Here is a 22,272-nt window from a genome sequence, read left to right on the forward strand (position 1 = left end):
TGCAGTGCATGAGACTGAAACCAGGGTCTGCCTGTATCAGCAAGGTGTGGGTCTGCATTTGCCTAAGCCCCATGGTCCTTGAGCTTTTCTGGAAGTATTACCTTTGCTTTTATGAAACACTGAGTTTGTGTAACCTTAGAAATGAGGCCCGGGGAGAAGGATTCTCTAGTGACCCAGGTGTGTGTGGTTCAATTCCCTTTTCTTTTTCCAAGAGGGCACTCATGGCTCATCTGCTGGCTCAGTGTCATTGCTGGTGTGCTTTGCACCACTTACCTTCCCTCTTGATGCTTTCATCTCTAGAAGAGAGATTGTTACACTGGGGTAAGAGACCAGAAGCAAAGTAGCGTGAGTTTTTTGCGTAGTGGGTAGGACTGGCCTGGACAGAGATTTCAATCATCCCAAACAGAGGAAGCAATCAGAACTGATGTGCTGTATGGAAGGCAGCATCACTCTTAAGATTTGAAAGCAGCTATATCTGTGTGTCAGGAGGAGTGTGATGCTGTGCATGCCTATTGGAACAAGCCTTGCAAAGGATTTAGATCTCCAGCTCCTGTTGTGTAGAGCTGTCATTTGTGTCTGAACTGGGTACCCAAATGCCAGCTCCATTAAACTGAAAACCAGAACTGCTGAAACAGACAGCTCTGGAACACTGGCACCCTTGGGAGCTTTAAGCCAAGGAGGTCACTGTTAACAGACTGTTTTCCATGTCAGGCAGCAATGGGGTAAAATTTTCCAGGATTTTTTTTTTTAAGCTTAGGTGGAACTCAGACACACAAGATTTCCTTGACGCAGGTCTTAACATCTGTTAAGATGTTAACAGATGTTTCAGCATTCTGATGACATTAACGTAACTTCTTTTTACTTCTAATGTGCAAAATCAGTTCCTTGAAACACTGCAGTGTACTGGCCATGATTACTGTTCTTGGTGCACACGAAGCAGGCTGGCTAACACTGTTTCTGGACAAGGCTGCTGGGGTTCTGAGCTTTGTGGACACAGCATTACTGGTAGTTGACTGGAAAGCTCTTTAATAAATGCTTCAGCCCATTTCCTAATTAGTTTTGCAAAATAGGTTGATGTACATAATACTATTTTTTATATTTAAATTTTTGCACAGTATAACAATATAATAAAAGAAATTTGGTTCACTTTAAAGGCCAAATCTCCTGCTATTCACAAAGTGCCTGTGTGACAGACCCTTTTTGATCCACCCCAGTGGGTCACAATACAAATGCCTTGAATACAAGTTTTAGTCATGCTTCTATGTTAATTCAATGACAACAATTTTTGTACAAAGGGGTCCAAAGGTGACAAAGAAAACTCTATTATAAACTCTAGGCTGTTTCTTCTTTTTCTGCTTCTTGCTTCTCGTCATTTTCAGGGGTTGCAGGAGCTGCTGGTTCATCAACACTTGGGTATTCATTTGTTGCATTGCTTGGTGGAACTGTGGTCACAGGAATGTTTTCTTCATTGGGTACCTGAACATAGTCTGCATTGGATTGTTTCTGAACCATTTCTCTGCAGAAAGACAGGATTAGGATTGTGATCTCACATTTTGAAATCCTATGTACACTAGAGTCTTTCAAAATAATGAATCTTTGTATTTGCTATCTGAACAGTAACCCCGATGTTATGATGTCTGTTTCAAGATTTTCTGTGTGAAAAGGTCACAACACCACTGGTGCTGAGACAGAGAGACTGACAGCATATTAACTAGAAAGACATCTGCATTGCTGGTTTAAATGATCCCATTAGAATAAAATGGATTTTAGTATGTTTAAATGTTATGCCAGGAAAATGGAAAGGGAAATGCTGGCAGCATCTGAGGATGATAGCAATACTTGTTGCTTCATGTGAGCTTTCTGGGAAATTCCATGTAGATCTGGGGTCTCATTGAAGTGCATGAAAAATAGATTTCAGTCAGAAAAGAATTATGAAAAGACTGAAATCTGGAAAGGTCATATAAAATACATGTAGTATTTCAGAAAATATGGAAATCTATAAAAATATTTTTAGTAACAGGTATTAATTCCTTTTATCTTATCAAAATTATAATAAACCAACTCCCAATACTGAAGCACTTGCACATGGTAAAAAATATCAGATGCTAGTGGATTAATTCAATGCAGTAAGATTTATTAGGATCCAAGTACAAAACTAGGTGTTAATGCTGCATCAATTGAAAGCAAAAATCAGGTGCATGAGTGACTGATTACTGGTCTGGGTTAGCAGAATTCTGTATTAGAAAGTCTTAAAGCTGTGCTACAGGGAAGTCACAGTTTTTTTTCTGGACTCTATGTAGTTATTTAGCATTTTACATCAATGGGCTGAATACAGTCTATATAGTGCATGAGATTATCGAAGTCTTAAACCTGTGCTACAGGGAAGTCACAGTTTTTTTCTGGACTCAACTCTATGTAGTTATTTAGCATTTTACATCAATGGGCTGAATACAGTCTATATAGTGCATGAGATTATCCCTGTTCTGAAGATTTGGCAATTTAAGGAGAAAATGAGCAACCAAAGCACAGAGAAGAAAACATCTCCAGGGCAGGATCAAAATGGACATTCTGGGCTCCATTCTGTTGTCTAAACCTTGTGTTTCCTGCAATCTGAGATGCCTGGGACTATCCCAAGTGTGTGTCCTGTAATTTCAGATAGCACTGACCTGAGCCCACTGTGTTTAAATATCAGTAAATTTCCTGAGGTGACTCTTAGCTGCTCTTTATTTTTTTACTTCCTCCACCTGCTTTTAAGAGACCCCATTAACTTTAAATCAAAAGAGCTGTTTTTATAACTTGCCACTTTAGTTTGTGTTTAAAAACATTTACTTCACTGTTTCAGATACTGCTAAGTGGTAGCTGCCTTTTTAAAACAGGGAAGAGGGCAGTGGCACCTTCTGTTAAAAGAGCAACAGGTAAAATGTCCCCCAAAAGCAGATGTTCATTCTGGAAGTTTTCTCAAAACTTGTATTTAGCTCTGGATTAGCAGCAGTGCTTTACAAAAATAATTGTCTTAAAATTAAGTAAACAGAAATTCTTACTGCATCTCATTATTTGGTGACTTCCTATTTTTTGCCTTCTTGGTTAAGACCCAGACAATAATGCAGATTATAGCAGCTGCCAGAATTGCTCCAATCAGTGCTCCAGCAACAACACCACCATCTGAATCTGCAAAGAAAAAAAAAAAAAGATTACTTGACCTTTCATAAAGTAGTAGTACAGCAAAATCCCATGGAAATTTGTAGCAGGAGCCTTTAGCAGAAAGAAGGGATTGGATTCAATGAACTCTTTGCAGGAGGGTGGCCAAAGATGCTCCAGGGATGTGAGAGCTCCATGCTTGGGTGGTCTTTGCTGCCTCCCTTCTCATTGGGTAGCTCCCTATCCCGACAAACTCCCTCTTTGTGCCTGGCTAAGGGAATCATTGGGCTGTAATACTGGCAATAGGTTAAAGCCTTTGCTTTTCAATCGTTGCAAACACATCCTGAAATCCAGGCTGCCTTTAGTTCTGTCTTTCAGCTAGTGATCACATCTCCAGTGTACTACCACATTTCACTGATGGTTGTAATTTCTCAGTGATCACATCTCCAGTGCCCCACTCCTTGTACTACCACATTTCACTGATGGTTGTAATTTCTGGGTGGGAGACCTCAGTGGGACTGTTGGCTGGAAGAAATTGCTCAAAACTCCTTGTCTGTCTGTTCTCAGTAAAGACTCTGCAGTCAGAACCAGATCCAGCTCCTGCTCCTTGCAGGAAATTAAGGTGGGGATGTTAAATCAGTTTTCTTGGTCGTTGTAAAGCCTGGGCAGGCCTGGATGAAAACTCCAGAGCTCTCCAAGTCCTGTTCCATTCTTACTTGAAAAAAATAAAAAAATCTAAGCTTCAAAGTTGTTAAAGAATTTTCCTGCAAGCTGTGTATGTCCTCCATCAAAGATGTGATTGCTTTCATGTGTTTTACTTACGTTTTGCTGTTAGGTCAAGCTCACAGGTGCTGTTCCCCAGGAGGTTGCTGGCTATGCACCTGTAGTAGCCAGTTTCAAAGGTGGTGAGGTTGCCAATGTAAAGGATGCCAGAGTTTGGATCTGTGACAAGTGAGGAGCAGGTACACATTACTGTTTGTATTCTGTACAAGCAAACAGTTCTCTGCAGTGGGTAACACAGAGCTATTCGGATATTAAAAAAAGGGTTCACCAATTATTGATTTATTTTGTGTGGGGTTTTTTTATATTCTTTAAAACATTTACCTTCCTAGAAAATTGCTCCAGTGGATTCTTTGGAGGTGTATTAGAAGTCCCTACTCTGCCAACCAGTCTGGCTGGTGTTTTACCCACGTTGATACTGTGGCTGTCTGTGTAACTCCACAAATGAAAATGTAACAGGTCCAGAAAATTTCTGGGAGGGAAGGATGTGCTAGTACTTGAATGACAAATTGATTCAACTTAAATTCACTCAAAATTTCAAGGGAAGAGAGATGTAAAGACATAAATATTTCTCCCATTTTAACAATTTAAAGGCATGGACACGACTTCAACTTTATATTAAATAGAAGGAGCATCCTGTGGTTTTGACAGCTGTCAGTTGATTTGAATAAGTAAAAATATGATTCTGTGCCATTGACTGTTGGAAGAGGAGGATTAATTTAATTAGCCTGTGTGATGCACAGCATTTGAAGTGCTGGAATTTCAGATCCTGAACATGGTTTGTTAGTCCTGTAGTTACATACCAAGTTGTTCTGTCACAGGCTTGAGGGTGTTCTCATCGACTTTGTACCAGCGGTAGGTGGGGCGAGGCAGTCCCTCTTCACAGTTGCATAGGAGGTAGATCAGATGGCCTTTTTCAGGGGTTCCTTCTACTTTGCAGAAAGGTTTTGATGGTTTGACTGTAAAAGAAGAACAGACACATCAGGAGTGCACACCCGGGCTGCAAACATCCACCTCAAGTTCTGGTACCCTGCTGCTCTGAGCAAAGAGCTGAACCCCATCCAGGTTTCCATCCAACAGCAGAGTCTCATTTATGGAACTGATCAAAGCCTCTCCCATCAAAAAATTGAGTCATAATAAATATATGTACATGGCCTAGGATACAGTTTTATTATCCTCCATTTGCATATTAACTGTTAGGGAGGTGTTGAAACTACAACTATCAATTATTTTCACTCACTACTACTCACTATTCACCATACACCATTCTGACACATAGCAACATCATGCTCTTTAGAGACACAGAAGGAACTTTCCTCCACAGAGGGAGAGGATCAAGGCCCAATTCTTTCAGTATATTAACAGTGGTGAAGGAAATAAATCAGCTCTAGTTCTGTTAAAAAAAGCATCCATTTTTATATAATGTCCTCACTTTTCACAAAAGGGAAGAGTCTGTCTTCACTTACACCATTATTTTTCATTTCCCCCTTCCAGAAATGCTTTTGTGGTTCTTTAGTGCTGTCAAGGGAAACCACCAGCAATGAACGTAGCCCAAACCAACAACTTTTCATAGTTTTCATGTAGAAAGTGAAATCTTTTACTCAACTGCTCCAAGATTTACTATTCATTTGGGAAATTTTAGATGCGAATTATCAGTAGTACTTTGGTTTTTCAGGAAATCAGTTTACATATATTTTTTGCTTATCCCTGGAAGACAGACAAGTGATGCCAAGTTAATCTACTTTTCATCCTTTCTGCTCTGTCTGTTCATGGTTGAATATTACTTTCTTCCACACAAAACAGACTTTGTACTACTTTCATCCAACAAATACTAAGTTTCTAGAGGTTTTGGGAATTTATATGAGTCAGAACTCTTGGGCTGTGCTGCTGCCTCTCCCTAGGTTTAGGCAAGTCACCATGACCAACATTAGGTAAAATGGGTGAAGTTTGGGACTGTGCTGGGGCTGCATGTAGTGGTGTCAGTGAGAAGTTGTCACTCCTAGCTAAAATAATGTTTTATTTTAACCAAAACTAGTATAACTTTGTTTTCCAGTATGAAAAATGGAGTGCAGCTGGGTAATTCTAGCCACCCTCTTACCTGTGTACCTAAAGGATCTTTTTGAGAGCACAGTGTGACTCTGAAGGCCAGTGGTGGGAGGGTGAGATTTGACTGCAGTTCAGGCAAAGGCAGCTGTGCAGTGAAGCAGGTCAGTGTGGCTGGAAGCTAGAGGGCAGCCAGGCTCTGCCTGCCTCCAGAGCCCTTGGAAACTGCAGCAGTGACTCAGGGAGCTTCCCTCTGCGCCATGGGCCTTGTTTACCACAGCCTGGTATTCCCTCTGGCCCTACGCGTTTTGAGCTGTGAATTCAGTGTTTCATAACATGGGATGGAAAAGACAATACAGCAATAGAGAGGGGAGGCACTTACCCAGCACATTGACAATCACAGATTTTTGACTCTGTCCAGCATCACCCTGAGGGCTGAAAACTTCACAGGTGTAGGAGCCAGTGTCTGAGGGCTGCATGTTGGAGATTGTTATTGATGCATTCCCTGGACTTGTTGAGGCTGTTATCCTGTTCTTAAATGCTCCATAGGAGTAAGACTGGCCCCCTGAATAATAATAGATCTGTGATAAAGAAACAATTGTTAGGTTAATAACAAAAGATCTTCTTGCTTCTTTGTTTGGTACTCGGAATATATTTGATTTCTGATTAGAGCCATGCAATGTCACCCCCTTTCTTGCCTCCTCCCCCAAGAAAGCAGAAATGAAAACACAGTACATTAGAATACATACTTCTAAAGGATCTTAAAAGACAAGCTTTTTAGAAATGCTATTTTCATTGTGTAATTGACAGTAGCTAAATCTTTGTGGATACTCCAAGCACAGACTGATGCAATTGCAAAAACAAAAGTGAGAACATTGAACATCATATGAAAATTTTGTGAAAAAATGCTAAGTCATGCACATTGAATAATGGTATTAAGTGAAGCACTGATAACATGTGATAGCATTAATAAGAGGCTGAGTGGAAGATTATGACAAGGATGGACCTGTCATTGGAAAAAGTGTGTGGCTGCAGAGCTTTCCAAATACAGAATCTGGCAAACAGAGGACTGAAATGAATTCACAAGACAAAAGGTCTAAGCAAGCAAGGCACCTGATCTGTTGGCAGTAAGTTTGAAAGCCATGAGGATGCAGTAAAGAACACAGCAGAGTCATCACCCATGCAACTAAAGCAGCCATTCTGTTCTTGTATCATCAGCCATTCTGTTCTTGTATCATCAGCTTTGGAGGCAGTGTCATGGACTATCTTGGTTTTTTTAATTTATATCAGGGAGGAAGTAAAGAATACCTGCTGGTTGGGGGGGTCCTATTTGGGATCAAGAAATTCCCCTTTTACTAAATAGCAAAAAAATGACTTGCCAATTGATGGGCATAGTAAGGATAAATGTTTCTAAGGAGTGCAGCATTTCCTCACAGATAAAAATTGGTGATTTGAGATTGACTGATTTCACTGAGTTCAGTAGCATCAATTGCTATTAGCAGCATTGTGGAGTAGAAGTGGCCTCATAAGCCCAAACTTGTCTGCTGATGGAGAGGAGAGGCAGAATTGTGTTCACTGCAGAGCCTGGATGGCAGTCTGAGCCTTGGGCCCCGGGTCTGTTTAGGAACTGCAGGATCTCATCTGCTCTGGGGTAAATATAGTAATTCTCAAGGAATACCTGCCCTCTGTCCAATCTAACTCTGCTCTGAAACCAAGATCTGAAAGAACAAAGATATGGAAAACTACAATTCATTAATTGCTTTTCTGAGGTGTTAATGGTAGTTTGTGTGAAAGTGACACTCTTTGTGAGAGGCAATGTGTTCCCCCAGTGTCTACATGCACACACTAGGCAAAGTGAACAGCTCCAGCACACTCAGTCATTTCTCTAAACTGGTGAGAGGTGTCCATATAGAATTACAGGTTGTGACCCAAACAGATCTACCATTGTTCCTACTGGCAATATTACAGAATCATCAGTGTAAATGTATTTACTGAAGTTGAAGTAACAGCATGTTTTTTTAATGGAAATAGTGGGAAAATGCTTGTAGGAAAAGTTTCACAGACTCCTCTTCTTATGCCATTCTCACTTGACTAGTATCAAAATTTCCTTTTGGTCAAAGTTGCCTGCCTTTTAGGGATACTGCAGATCCCGAGGCAAGAAGTACAATTTGCTTTACTTTGCAGATGAAGTGATTGCATTTTGAATTAAGAATATTAATTCTTAATTCTATTTATCCTCCCTGATAGGGTGTTGACTGAAGTCTTTAAGGAATGTTATCTAAAAGCCTTTATTAGCTTAAAGCAAGGTACACTCCAAAACTGTCAGAGCACAGCTGGTTTATGCAAAGATATGGCTGTGGAATGAAGGTCAGAATCCAGCTTGCACAGCACCAGCAGCTCCAGGACTGCAGCTTGGCCCTCTCTCAAGAGCAATTTTGCATACTCCTCAGCCAGACTTTATCTTTCCCTGCCCCAGGATTACAAACACTGGGTACAATTGATGCAGGGCTCTGAACACCAAAGCATTCCCAAGGTGTGGAACACTGCTGGCACAGTGGGGAAGTGTAAGAGGTCCAGGGTCGATGACAGACCTGGTTGGAAAGTGTTGAAGCTGGATACTCCTCCCAGTATCCATTGTGTGCATGCAATACCATCAATTTTCAAACTGATTTTATACTTTGCAAATGTCTAGAGATGGAACTCTTTTGCCAAACCAGAGTCTGGATGGACACACTGTATTCCCTGGTTCCATTGTGTGCATGCAATACCATCAGTTTTCAAACTGATTTTATGCTTTGCAAATGTCTAGAGATGGAACTCTATTGCCAGAGTCTGGATGGACACACTGTATTCCCTGGGGAAGGAGGGTGTTCAAAATAGGGAGTTTGGTTTAAACAAATCACTCATCAAAAAAGTTGTCTACCTGGAATCACAAAAACACACTGGCCACGTTTGTCTCATTCTACATTTACCTGAGTGTGAGCAGTAGCAGAGTATTATTTATCATTGTTACTTGCAAGAGTCTCAAGTTACTAGAACTGTGATTTCTGACTTCAGCCTCTTCTGAGGCTGATGTCCCTGGATAGCTCTCCATAGTGATGGGCTGGATTCCCATCTCCTCTCCAACTGCACTGTTGGAGCAGGGCAGTGAAAGGGATTCCATCAGATTTTTACACTGATGTGAAATTAAGCTCTACAATGATTTAAATGAAGTAATGTGTCTTGCTGCAGCAAGAAAGTTGTGGCAGACCCATCATACCCTATTAAAGGCTTGATTGTTGGAAAAAGGGGCTAAATTCTACTCAATCTACCTCAGAGTGATCTGGGATTATGTGAGAATAAAGAGTAGCAGAAGGGGCCCACAGAATGCTCATTTAGGTACAGCCCACCTCCCTGGGAATAAGACTGGCACTGCAAGTTGTAAATGAGCCAGTAAACGCTGCAGAGGAGCAAGTGCTCCTTGGTGTGTTTGACCTGGAGTCAGGGTGAGTTACGTGCTCGAGTCCTCATACAAAGCACTGAAAAACTAATCCTGTGTTCTCTGTTTCTGAGTCAATGAATGCAGAGAAAATATTTTGTGTACTCTGTTAAATCTGAGGGCCTGGAGTCAGGGTGAGTTACGTGCTCAAGTCCCCATACAATGCACTGAAAAACTAATCCTGTGTTCTCTGAGTCAATGAATGCAGAGAAAATATTTTGTGTACTCTGTTAAATCTGAGGCAGGTGTCAACACAGCAGAGACCATTTCTCCTCCTCATAGGTTCAAACAGAGTCATACTGGGTCACTTTTTGTCAGCCCTGAACATAAAGGCAGTGAAACATTCTCAGGCAATGTGTTCAGTTCCTCTGCAGGCTCCTGCCTGTTCTCTGTTCTCTCCTGTTCCATGCTTATCTCCCTGGCTCTGGAGTTCATTGCCTGAAGGAAGGTGGTAAACACCAAAAAGGCTGAATAATGTTCTGATTAATTGCTGAGTGTATATCTTGTCCCAGAGGTATGATTGGATTGTGTACACAGGAAATTTCATTTAAGAGTAATATGTTTCAGTTAATTGGCTATGAATTCATAGTCCATTTTAAACAATACACTCAAAGTGGATACTTTAAACCCTGGTTCAAAGTGGTTTTATGCTGTCCTTGAAAAGCCGGTTTGTGGCTTTCAGAAAACTGAAGTAAAAATCTTTGCAAAAGTGTTTCTCTTTTGATTCAAAAGTAAAAAAAAAAAAAACCCCACAAAAAAACCAACTTGTTTTCTGTTGAAGATATGGAAAACTTTTTGGTTTTGGGCAACTGCCAGCTAATGTTTTCTCCTACAGACACACATAATTGATTTTTCTTTCCATATTATACAAAATATGTGTATGGGAAAATTGTATATTTAGTCAATGGTAGACTTTTTCTGGAAACCTTTTAAATCTCATGTGATAAATATATTTTAAGTGCACCATCTTGGATGAAAAAAAATACAAAATAAATCTGCCGTGCTTCCCTTCAAACAATCAGCTTTTCATGTCCTCAAGCAAATCATGAGCAGCTCTAGTGGAGTTGATGATTTACCAGAGCAGAAACAATATCGAGGGTGCATTAATGGTTGTTGCTCCTCCTTACCAGCTAGTTTGTTCAGGCAAGTTATTATATAATGGTGCCTTTTACATTTCATGGAAGCAGCTGCCTGGGTGACTAACCAGACAAATGACAGAAAAAAGAGTGGAAATTATCACTCCTAAAACTGTTGTCCCTAATAACTTCATAATCTGAGACACTAGTTCCTGCTAAACAGCAAAGTTGCCCAGAAGACATCTCTGACCTTAGGAAGGGTTGCAGTTCAGCTGGTTGTTCAGCCTGTGGGCCAGGCAGTGCCTGGAGCTGCTGTCCCCAGCCACCCCAGCCCGTGCTGTGGTTACCCTTCCTGGCCACAGGCAGCTTCTCCTAGAGGGATGGTGCAGAATATATTTGCCTGCAGAGGAAGCAGTCAGCAGGGCTGAGGCTGAGTTGAGGGCTTTCAAAGGCTGAGAGATGTTCAGCAGCGTGTGAGGAGCCCACCTCCAGGTTTTTGTTGTACAACTTCTGTAGCAAGATCTTCCTTAGGGTGTGAAGGGGGTGTGTGAAGAAGCAGGCAGGAAATTAGAAGAAATTGCCTCCCTCTGCCTCTATTCTTCTTTTGACAGTGTAAATATGTGTTTTTCAGATGGCTTTGGATGGACTCCTTCATAATTTCCAGGTCAATACTCCTCCCATCCCCATCTCCTGGAGTCACTGCATCACAATGCTCTACATGCCTAGTTCTTATGGACATCAAAGTTATGAGATGCACTTGAAGGGGCATTACAGTGTCCTGCTTAATCTCCACAGAATCCTGACTGACTCGATGGCAGTTTCAGGACATGACCTCTTTTCCAGTACCTGTCTTTCCTCCCCCAGCCTCTTCTCCCTTTCCAGCACATGTGAGTCTCTAGGATCCTGTTGGATGATGTTTTTCTGGTGGATTCAGTGTGTGACTCAGTCTTTGCCTGGAGAGCTGGAAGGCTCCAGCATCCAGAGGGCCCTGTCATTGGGTTGTTTGTCATTTTCTCTTTGACATTTTCTCAAGCTACTAGAAAATGGAGGATATTAACAACTTTACTGGTTTGAGGTTGTGATCTCTTTTTGAATTCTGAGGACAGACAGAATTTATAAAATAACAGCAAGGGGAAAAAATGTTCATCACTTCCTTAGGCATCTTACCATCTGATGAGAGAACAAATGCCACACAGTCAGTGTTAATAAAGGCCCAAAGCTGAGATTCTGAGCTCAGCTAGCAAAGAAAGCAAATGTTCACACATGTGTTGGTTTCTTTGACACATGTCACATGGCTGAGTCTGGGCCCAAAGCCCTTATTTCATCCACAGCTTCTTTTCACACATTGTTGTCAAAACTCTGATCTGCAGAAGGTAGTAGGGATATTGTAGGGATATCCCTTACTGGGCTTTTTGCATGGGGAATTGAAGGTATTAACAACGACAAGAAGTGTCTTGTCACAACAGTGCATTGGTAGAAGAAGAAAGGGAGGGAGTGAGAAGCCTTTAGAGGATTAGTCATTCAGCAGCCTTAACTGATGCAAACATACTGAAGGAGTAGCTCTTCCATGTTCTCACAGTATCATTCTTGTGGCTGAGCTATTAGTGAATATTCCCATCAAGAACAAATGTGTTTTCTTAGTGCATTTGGTGTAACTGCTCTTCAGCAGTTTTTATTAGCTGTCAGTTTGCATTAGGCTGTACCCTGCACCTCGTGGTGAGGCAGGAGCCCTGCTGCAGTCAGAGTTTGGAATGGGTTAGGGCGGGAATGCTGAGCTGACAGCTGAGAGGAAGCTGGTTCAGCCCAGTGTCCTCGGTATCCATCACATCTCAAAATGGTTTTGTATTCTAGAAAGGAGATCCAGGATGATTCTTTTTCTATGTAAATATGTAGCCCCAAGTTTGGGCTGTCCAGTCTTGCTCACATTCAGCCCAGAAGCTCCTTGTGGCTGCACATACCCTTCAGACACCCTTTGGGTAGAATATTCCTGCAGGTGCCAGTGCAGCCACCTAGAATGGGGGGGGACCTCCCAACACAACAGCTACATCCAAAATAATTTTGACAGAAAAAAAATGCAATAAAAAATAGGGTGAGTTAAAAATTCTGGATCATGCACCCGATTCAACTTGTTTCAGTCATGTGCTGGTTTTGAGATTGCAATACAGAATATGAATACACGTTTCACAGTAGCACAAATCTAGTAGAAGCTATTTAGCTCTGTTTCCCCCTTAAGATGATGGGGATTGTTTTCTTACCTTGTATCTCCAGCTACATCTTCCCCGTGCATCTGTCACATACACCGTCTTTTGACAAAGACTGACTGACTTTTCATCCATACTCAGAATACCATGACACGGGGAATGCTGTATTTGAGTAAAAATGTGCTGATCTGAGAGTTAAATGAGACTTTAAATGTTCCCCCAAAACCACAGAGCCATTTCTCACACAGCTCCCCACCTACCATCCGTGCTGATCACGAGGGCAGGGTGCCTCGTGTTCAGTGTTTTGTGCAGAAAGTACCTCAGGCCTTGTCAACCACAAGATGAAACAGAAGCTTATTCATAAATTCTATCTAAAATTAGGCAAACTAAGATTAAAGTCTAATGTTTGCTCCAAACACCCCAATTACAGCCTGATTATTTTCTTCTTGTCTGCACTTCCCTTTGTGATAACCACAGGCAGTCCCCCATAGTCCCAGTGACATCCAGGGTCACTCCAATGGCAGTGGCACACCAGCAGCTCCATTCCTCTGCTCTGGAGGTGTTCCCTTGCTCCCCATGAAGCTGTTCTTACAGTGCCTGCTCAGGCATCTAAGTGCTAGATACAGCTCAGTTTGAAAAAATCAGCTCTAGGCAAAAAGAAATGCTTATGGGTGAGAGAGGCCCTTTGCAGGGAGGGTTCCTGTGCTGCCTCAGGGGGTGCTTCACACAGGCTCACCTTTCTCATGGCTGGGATGGGCTGCTCTGCTCCCCAGCTGCTGTCCCCTGCAGCACGGGATCTCAGGTGTCGTGTGAAAGTGTGTGAAGGTGTCCCCTGAACTGCCCAGACTGCATGGAGGGGAATTTGTTCTTTCAGAAGCTTTTATGGAAACCCCCCACATACAGGGCTGGCTCTCACTGGCTCTCACCTGGGGTAGCCCAGTGGCTACAACTGTGCCTTGCTTTGTGCTGAGCAGCAGAGCTGTGCTGCTATTGGGATACTGATAATCTGAATTTGGAGTGTCAGGGTGGAAGGAACTGACACATCTGTGCTCAGGTCACTCTTCTTGCCACTTTCCTTCTTTGTGCTTTCCCTCCTTGTCCCTTGCTGCTGACCAATGTGCCACAAGTTTGTATTTTTTGGAGAAGATTTTAATAAGTCTATCAATCATTCTGTTTTGCCTAAAAGTAACATGCATCCATGACCTTTACTCATACAGAATTTAAAATTTCAATCAAGAATCCTGCCCTGGGCACATCTTGGTTAGCCAGGCAGTGCCCCTGATCATTTCACTGACTGCAGCTGTGGGTGGGCTGAGGCTCAAGGTGTGGCCAGGTTGGGTTCAGGAGTTGGATTTAGCTTTGCAAGGCTGCAGCCTCACCTGTGAAGAGTCAACAGAGGCTTCAGCTTTCAAACATTTACTTTGGTGCTTTACACTGGGGCCAGCCAAGTGACTCAGACATAAAATGAAGCACAGATGCAGGTCTTAGCAGGGGCTGAGCTGTACCCTATGAATCAGGCCAGGCTGTGATGTGCCCTGAGAGAGCAAAGCAGTGTTAGCCTCAGTTTGTCGAGATCTAAAATAGAGATCACTCAGTGCTGGAAAGTTCTCAAGATCCTTGGCTGGGAGTTATTATTTAAAACTCAAATTCAGCACTAAAGGGCATGTTACTAAGGGCTAAATGGCAAAAATAAAAAGTTAAAAATATGTATGGCATCCTATTTTCCATGATTTTATACGTACATTATTAAGTTCAAGTGAGGGAAATTACTTCTACTAGAGAAACTTCTCAGGAAAAGGGCAGAGTTAGGCTCCATTAGAAAAAACTGTTTATATTCACCCACTAAAGCTGTGCTGTCTTCAAAAGAGTGCTGTGAACACCTGGCTCTGTTTGCTTGCCCCATTTTCACTGTGCAGCCTGTGAGCAGCCTGCAGTGGTGTAACTGCCATGCTTGGAGCTGTGAGCACCTGGGCAGCCCTGGGGAGGGTGGCAGGCAGGGCAGGGCAGGGCAGGAGAACACCACAGCACGAGCAGAGGACAGCACCAACCTCACCCAGGCAAATCTGCATCGGCAGCAGGGCTGCAAAGCAATGCAAAGCACAGCCTGCCCTTGAGGCAAGGTAAAATGTGCTGCTGAGTACTTAGGGACATTAAATTAACACTGGCACTACTCCTGATCCTGGCCTTACTGATTTCACTCCAGCCAGGACTGTACCTGAGCTTATGAATCTCAAAATACACTGCAAAATCTGGACTCTAAGTGGCAGTGTAAAGCAAAGGGGTGTGTACGGCCTCTGCTTTTTATATGTTATGTCTTAAAATCTAGTAATTTAACCCTCCCATTCATTAATGCTTAAAGCCAAAAGCTTCTTAATGGTATAAATTTGCCTTAATTATAAATAACGTTTATAAATGCATATAGTATTTACAGCTTGCTCTGTTACTTGTTACCACTGTAGAGAGAAAGGGCCATGTTCTCAGTTGTTTAAATAAACAGTATTTATTAAAATCAATAATTTTTTCCACACATATTTGTTATAGAGAATATCTCCTCTGCTTAATCTTACTATTTTCAGTATAGTACCTGTGTGAATAACATGGTCATCAAGACATCTAGCATTTAGTAAGATGTCAGGAATATCTTAAAATTTAATAGGTTGGAGAAGATTCATTTCTGTAATTTTTTATAAAACTTCTAACACGGCTGTCTTCAAAATATTTGGCAGAATTTTCCAATATTCAAAAATGGAATTTGAAAATGTTATCCAATTAGTTGCTGAAAAAAAGGGCAATTTTTTAGTAGAGCCAGAATTTTCAACAAATTTTTTAGGGCAAATATATGCTATTTACAAGGAAGTGTTTGGTACTTTGTTATGGATCTGTAAGAAGAATCTAAATATCTCATAAAATTAAATAATTTTATTCCAGTTAAAACTCAAGCTATTGTTCTGGTATTCAGTAAGATATGGTGCCAGTCTTTCCAATATAGTTGGGTTTGTCATTTTACCAGCATATGAAATATATTTTTGAATTGCATATTAGTATTGTTTTACCTAAACAATGAAAGCCAAAGCTGGCAACCTCCTCCATTTTCATGCACATGTTTCCTACTTGGAACAAAATGTGAAACTTAATTCAGCGATGTGCCAAGCCACCAGGGCAGAGCCAGGTTTGTAGAGAGATTATCTTTTTGTTTAAACTTGTGAGAGGAAAACATGCAGGCTTTCAGGCTCCCAGTCCTTTCTGAAATTCTGAAATAGATATACCAGCCTCATTCAGAGGGAGGGTGAAAATCCAACTTTATGTTCAGCTGTGTTGTGTGATTTCTTAAACCGTATTTTCCACAAGCAATCACAAGCCTTTCTTCCCAGTGTTTGCACTAACACCATTAATTTTATTGTGAATTGGTTCAAAATGGAAAGGAATTGCCAGGGGGTGGTAAAAGGATACAGGGTCCAGTAATACAAGACTGAAAGGGCTGCTGAAAGCACTTTAAAAGAGCAGTGCCCCAGCCCTGCAGCCTGCAGGCACAGCAGCAGCATCCAGGGGGCAAAGGGAGCCCCTGAGCCTGGCTGAGCCTGCCAGCCCAGGAGAGCTGCAGGGAGAGGAGGTTGTGCCTTGGAGCTCAAGGAGAAGGGGACTAGCACTAACCCATGGCCCCTCCAGACTGAACTGACCTTATGTAATGAAAATGCAAATCACCCATCACAAGCACAGCCTTTACAAATGTGTGAATTTGCTCTGAAATGAGTTTCAGATGGGGAATCCTGCTGCAATTTTTCCCAGCAGTGTTCCTCATGGATCTGATAGGCACAGCTTTCCCACTGCCTGGAGTGAGAGCTGCAGAAGCCAGGAGGGAGCACTGGAGGGATTGATCCATGAGGTTTCCCTGACATCTGGTATCTTGCATTGGTTAGGTCTTGTTGAGTGTATTCTCAGCCACCCACAGTATTTTATGATTGTAATTTTCAGGCGGTATTTTTCTCATCATTAGCCACAGTTTACAAATGGTTTTCCCCTCCTGGATCTCTTGAAACTGTGTGACTTCCCTCTAAAATACTTATAACTACAATCTGCTCATTTCTCTTGATTGTGACCAGAAAAATGTATGGCATTTAGTGTGTTGCAATATGGAAAATTTCATACAAGTAGAACAGAAAGACTCTAACCAAACCTGGATGAGATGAGTTTGAGCATATGTCAGTGCTGTACTTCCCACCTGAACAAGCAATTATAATTTCAGATGTAACATATTGGATCAAAATTATAATATATTGTACTATATACAACTTGGGAAACCTGTAGCTACCACCCTTTCAGGAATAATTCTTCATTTAATGAACTAGTGTTAACTTGAGGAAAGCAAACAATGAGTAACAATTACTCAGCTACACAATCAGGCAAGGTGTGCCTAATCAGGCATTCAGCTAGGGTCAGAATTTGGGATGGGCCCAGAGTTTGTACTTAGCACTGATACAGGCTTTGTCTGTGACTGTGATATACTGCAGGTGAGTGACCAGTTAGTTCTGTCTTAGGTTAAATTGCTATTTCTTACATTTTGGCTATTGTTGTTCAATGCCAAATACATTACAACCTGCACATTCTGCAAATTACAGGCTAATTCTGCTGTCATTGATAAACCAAATGGAAGGTACAACTGTATCAGCAGTGGCAAGCCTCCTACTGAAATATTATTAGGAATTAATAATGAACAGGACAAAAATATCAAAAATATCTTGAGTGTGGACTCTGACACTCCTCTAAGTCAAATCTCTTTACATCAACACTCAGCTGTAACACCAGGCAGGAGGATTGAACTTTCAGAAAAAAAAAATATTGGCAACAGTATAAAAACAAAGGGAAATGATTGTCCCACAAGCTTAAGCCTGACACCAGGGCATGGAAAAGGAAACCCAGTCATCTTCAAGGATTCAGCAACACTTCTAATTAGGATTTCTTCTTACAAAGGAAAGTGTTGCTGGCTGCTCACCACCTGTCAGGACTGAGCTGATGGAGCTCATACCCTGTGTGTTATGCTGGCAATGACATTCATGGGTTCATTTCCCCAGCAAGACATAAGATGAATTCTTAGTTCTTGAGTTTGGGCAGTAGTGTGAGTACACACAGGCAGGTACAGATCCCATCCCTGACCCCTTCCAGGCAGACCAGGCTGCTCTGCAAGGTCCTGACAGACCCACGAGAGGCCCAGGCTGTGGTTGGACCAAGTCACTGCTGGTGTTGGTGTCCTTCCCCATCCCATCCACTCCAGCCTACACCAAGGTCTCATTATCTCCCAGAGTGTGATATTGTTTGGCTGTGCAGCCTTTGGGGGTCTCAGGAAGGGCAGGGACCATTTGCCCTTGACCTGTGATTGTTCTGTTTCCACAGGGACAGCCATGGGATGCTGGGAAATACCAATGCAAGTTTGCTGTGGCAAATTTCCTGCTATGAGAACTTTCTGCAGAGTGCTGCCAACACTTGCTGCTCACTTTGTGCTCACAGCCCACCCTCATGCACAGCTCCTCTTTCTGAGCTGCCAAAAGGCAACTGCAGTGCCCGAGTCAAGGAGCTCTCATTTGACCCTTAAATGGGGAGCAACAATTGTCATAGGCAAGGGCGTCTCACCAGGAAAGCAGCTTTCACAATGGCAGGAAATATCTGCCAGACAAGAGAAAAGGGAGCTGGTCCAGGCGCTGCAGCACTTGTATGATTTTTGGACACCTGGTCTTTGCTTCACACTTCCTGTGTGACTTGGAGCAAGTTGTTTGAGCATCTGAATCACTTTTGTACTTTCTCATCAGTTTGTGAAGGCATTCAGGCATGTCAGTGGAAACTAGGAGCCTAGATAGTTTGTTCATCTGCCCCTAAATTTCACTGCACCCCAGTTCTTAATCTCTAGGGTCGGAACCCCAACATTACCTGGTCTGCAGAAAGGACAACCCCACCAAACATAACAAGACTCTTTGAGGACTTAAGGATATTTCTAATGTAATTTCATAGTAATAAGAAATAAATGTCTTACGGTATGCAGCTGACTCTCTTTGGCACTGTAAAAACTCCACTGAATAAAGAAATTTCCCAGGGGTTCAGGACTGGTGTAGGTGCAGAGCAGAGTTGCATTTCCACCTGTTGTGACATTCACTGTCTTCTCAGGGACCGTCACCACGACCCCGCTGGTGTGGCCTGTGGGCAGTGAGTGTGGAGAGCAGAGATCAGCTGGGGCTGCCCTGGGAGCCATGCAGGAATTATACACTGTGTTATTGAACAAACTGCAGGATGTATCTGGCTGTTCTCCCTTTCAGTACAGCTTCCCTTGGGCTTTTTGTGGAAATTTCAGAGAAAACAAGATGGGACTGGGTAAAAGCTGGCAGGCAAATAAATCCCCCAGAATACTCATGTCCTTGCAACAAATAATATTCTTAAAAAGCAAAGTTCCTAAACCCATACTTGTTCTCATTGGCTGATAGTGATCTTCTCACTGAGAGTCTGTGGTCAAACTGAGCCTCTCTTCTGCACTCACAGTGCTCTCCTGTGCTTGCACTCTCATTAGCTGTGTCTACCCCTCTCTTACACCTTTCTTGTCCTTTTTGGGTTTTTTTCCAGTTATTTCATTAGATTCTGGTCTCCTTCACTGTGGAGCATTATCACCTACAGTGTTTTCACTTCATACTCCCTTATGTTCTGACCAGGACTCGGTGGCACTGTTGGATCCCTCAGGCTGGAGTGCAGCAGCTTTTCTCTGATTTCTTTGTTAATTGCTTTGCTTTTCTTTAGGTTTCTAAGTGTTTACCTCCAGAAGCTGTTTTTTCCCCAATGCTATTACACTGAAAAAATCAAACTAAACATTTTGGAAGTGCTTTAGCTCTGTGGGTTGTAGGGAGTTCTTTGATAACTCGATCAGCCCTTTCTGTTGTGCTCAGAGCAGAAAGGGAGCAAACACAACTGGGGAGCCCTTCCCCACAGTGCTCTGATCAGTCTTGGCTACACAGTCACAGTAATGAAAGGAATCAAGCACCCCCTTACAGTATTTATCTGTTTCTATCCTCTGTGAATTACTAGCCATGATGACACATGACAGCAAAGATAGAGCTGTCAGAAAAATAAATCTGAATTTCAGGGTTTGGTAGGTCACTGAGTGCAGTTTGAAAGCTGATATCTAAAGATTCAGACTGAGAATGTATTGATTTTGATTGGGATGGAAAACATTAAACATTTTGGAGCTTTCTGTGCAAAACAGGTAAGGTGAGAATTTAATGTTATAATAATTTTCTTGTGGATTTATTGCATATATTAATGATTGAGACAAAGATGTAAAATATTTTTCTCAATGCAGGATCTGTGCATCTTATGTTGGGGTGCTGCTTTTGAGAGTTTAAGCAGAATCTGCAGTAATACCAAAGAGTATTTTGCTGAAATTTACAGCCCTGTGTGAGAAACATTGTTTATAAAAATAAACACTCTATTTTGTCTTTTTAAACTATGTAAATATTGCAAATTCATGAGTTAATACAAATTCATGAGTATGCAAACCTATGTGAACTGTTTTCCTTGTTTGATGGCTTCAACAGTAAAATCTCACTGCAAGCAAGGAAGAAAGGAATAATACAGTTTCTGTGTTAGTGGTAGCTAGGATCAAAATTAATGGGTTTAAACTGCCAGAGGATTTATATTATGTGCAAAGACATATAATATAGTGTCACAGGCATGGATGGAGACTGACCTAAATGTGTCAAATCTGCCTTGGGGAAAGAGAGGATCCCAGGACTGGCTGCAGTTCTGCTTGTCTTGTGAGTTCACAGCAGCTTAATCCTTACTGAGATCTAATAGAAAAGCTGTGCCACATTATTTTAGGTATCTAATAAGAATTAAGAATTAATTAAGAATTAGTGTTGGCCAGAGGATGATTGCTTCCTGCCACAGTTTACATGCATTTATTTTCTGCTCTTTGCAGGATTAAAGGTACTCTCTTTCAACACAATGTTATTCTGCTGAAAACATCCATTTTCCAGTCATCTGCTCCACATATTTACTTTCTCATTCTCTGATTTTCGAGTCAGGAGTGCCACAGAATCTGACTGTTAAAAGCTTTTCCAGAAGAAATTAATTTTTAGCAAAAATTACTCCACAAAGCATTCTAGTTTCCATAAAACTATATTTTGAAGAAATACATTTAATTGAAATAATCTTGACTCAAGTAAAAAGACTGTTTAAACCAATGCTAATTGCAACATGGATCTTTTGACTGGCAGCAGAGTGAACTGACCCCACAGAGCCTGTTTCCTCACCATGAGTGTTAATGGCAGTTCCACCTTGCATTTATGGCTTCCAACCCCTAATCCCATTTCCTACATACAGGCCTTCTGGTTTAAATTTTTAAAAAGTGCAGAAATAAGAAATAACTCAGTAAAAACAGCTAGACTGTTTTTAACTTGTTAAAAATGGCTGATCCATGTCTTTACTCACCAATATCATAGTGAGACTCTTTCCTTCCCCCAGAGAAAGTCATTGCAGTTAATTAGGAATCTCCCACTTTCACTGAAGTCCTTTGCAGTTTTTAACACTCATGAAATAAATTGAGTTTGCTGATCTTTTCTGAGCCACAACAGAAACCCCAAGTCAGCAGTGCCCACCAATATGGGCACATTGCTAGTCTTAAATCCAGAACTTGCAAATTAGAGGAGATTGCTTTGAAAAGTATAGATGGTACCAATTCTGAACTACTTTTCACATCTAAGGTAAAAATCTGATGGGCTTATATGTGTGTGAGGGTTAGAACACTGAAACTCCAGGAGCAGCTACTTAAAATATTTCTATGGCACCCAAATCAGATAATTCCATCTGGAAAAGAAGATGTGGAAACTAACTTTCATTTTCTGTAGTGGATACAGGGACCGTTTATCTCCATGGAGCATTAAAATGACTGCTTCTGTATATATTAAAAATAAAGCTTAGCACAATGAAATGCCCTTGAAATATGAATAATACATAGTTTTTACTATACCATAAAATTCCTGGATTCCACAGAGTATCATGTCCTCATTTAATTAAAAGATTCTTTACATGCTTAAAGTTAAGAATCCCCTCAAAATTTTTTTGGTGTTTGGGGGACTGAGGCATCATTTTCCAGCCCTATTATCAAGGGAAGACAAAAGACAAACATGGAAAAACCTGACCTTGAAACACATGAAAGACCTGAACGAGCTCTTTGCCTCTTCCTGACATCAGAGCAAAGCATTAATCCACCAAAGCCAAAACTCTGTTCTTGAGCAAAAAGCTCTTACCAGGCAGGGGGCAGTTTGTGGATTTCCAGAGGATGGTCTGGCAGTGTAGCCATGCTTTTTATTCCATCCTGAAATAATTCATCTCAAGAGTTCTCCCAGTTTGCTAGCCAGGCTCACCTGCTCTCTTCCTCCCACAGGCTCCTCTGTGCCAGCACTACCTCCATCAGTTTGTTAGTCTTACCTGCAAGGATGGCTAGAATTGGAAATATCTTCAGCATTGTTGCACACATCTTCTTGATGCTGGGTGAGAAAAGAGACCAGATGCTGCTTCTGGC

General features: G+C 41.7%; 1 protein-coding gene across 2 annotated transcripts; it reads right to left on the reverse strand.

Moving 5' to 3' along the window:
• Positions 1–738: 738 nt before the first annotated feature.
• Positions 739–22,272, reverse strand: VSIG1 (V-set and immunoglobulin domain containing 1). Of its 2 annotated transcripts, XM_039717583.1 has the most exons (8): positions 22,179–22,259; positions 18,739–18,899; positions 12,771–12,878; positions 6,344–6,542; positions 4,722–4,877; positions 3,961–4,080; positions 3,042–3,168; positions 739–1,516 (listed from the first exon to the last, which is right to left on the reverse strand). In XM_039717583.1, exons 1-8 carry the CDS (start codon positions 22,225–22,227, stop codon positions 1,333–1,335), a joined length of 1,104 nt encoding a protein of 367 aa, XP_039573517.1. In that variant the 5' UTR covers positions 22,228–22,259; the 3' UTR covers positions 739–1,332. The 2 variants fall into 2 exon arrangements, with proteins under 2 accessions (XP_039573517.1, XP_039573518.1); XM_039717584.1 differs by lacking the exon at positions 12,771–12,878 and having other exon boundaries at positions 22,179–22,272.

Source organism: Passer montanus, unplaced genomic scaffold (genome assembly GCF_014805655.1).
Source record: "Passer montanus isolate IOZ18808 unplaced genomic scaffold, ASM1480565v1 scaffold38, whole genome shotgun sequence".
NCBI lineage: Eukaryota > Metazoa > Chordata > Aves > Passeriformes > Passeridae > Passer > Passer montanus.

Excerpts from the sequence above, each read along its gene's own strand:
- VSIG1 (XM_039717583.1), bottom strand. The coding sequence starts at position 22,227 with ATGTGTGCAACAATGCTGAAGATATTTCCAATTCTAGCCATCCTTGCA. Across the intron at positions 12,879-18,738 it reads AAGAGAGTCAGCTGCATACC|CATTCCCCGTGTCATGGTAT; the intron begins GTAAGACATTTA and ends ACTCAAATACAG. Across the intron at positions 4,081-4,721 it reads GCCTGTGACAGAACAACTTG|ATCCAAACTCTGGCATCCTT; the intron begins GTATGTAACTAC and ends CACTTGTCACAG.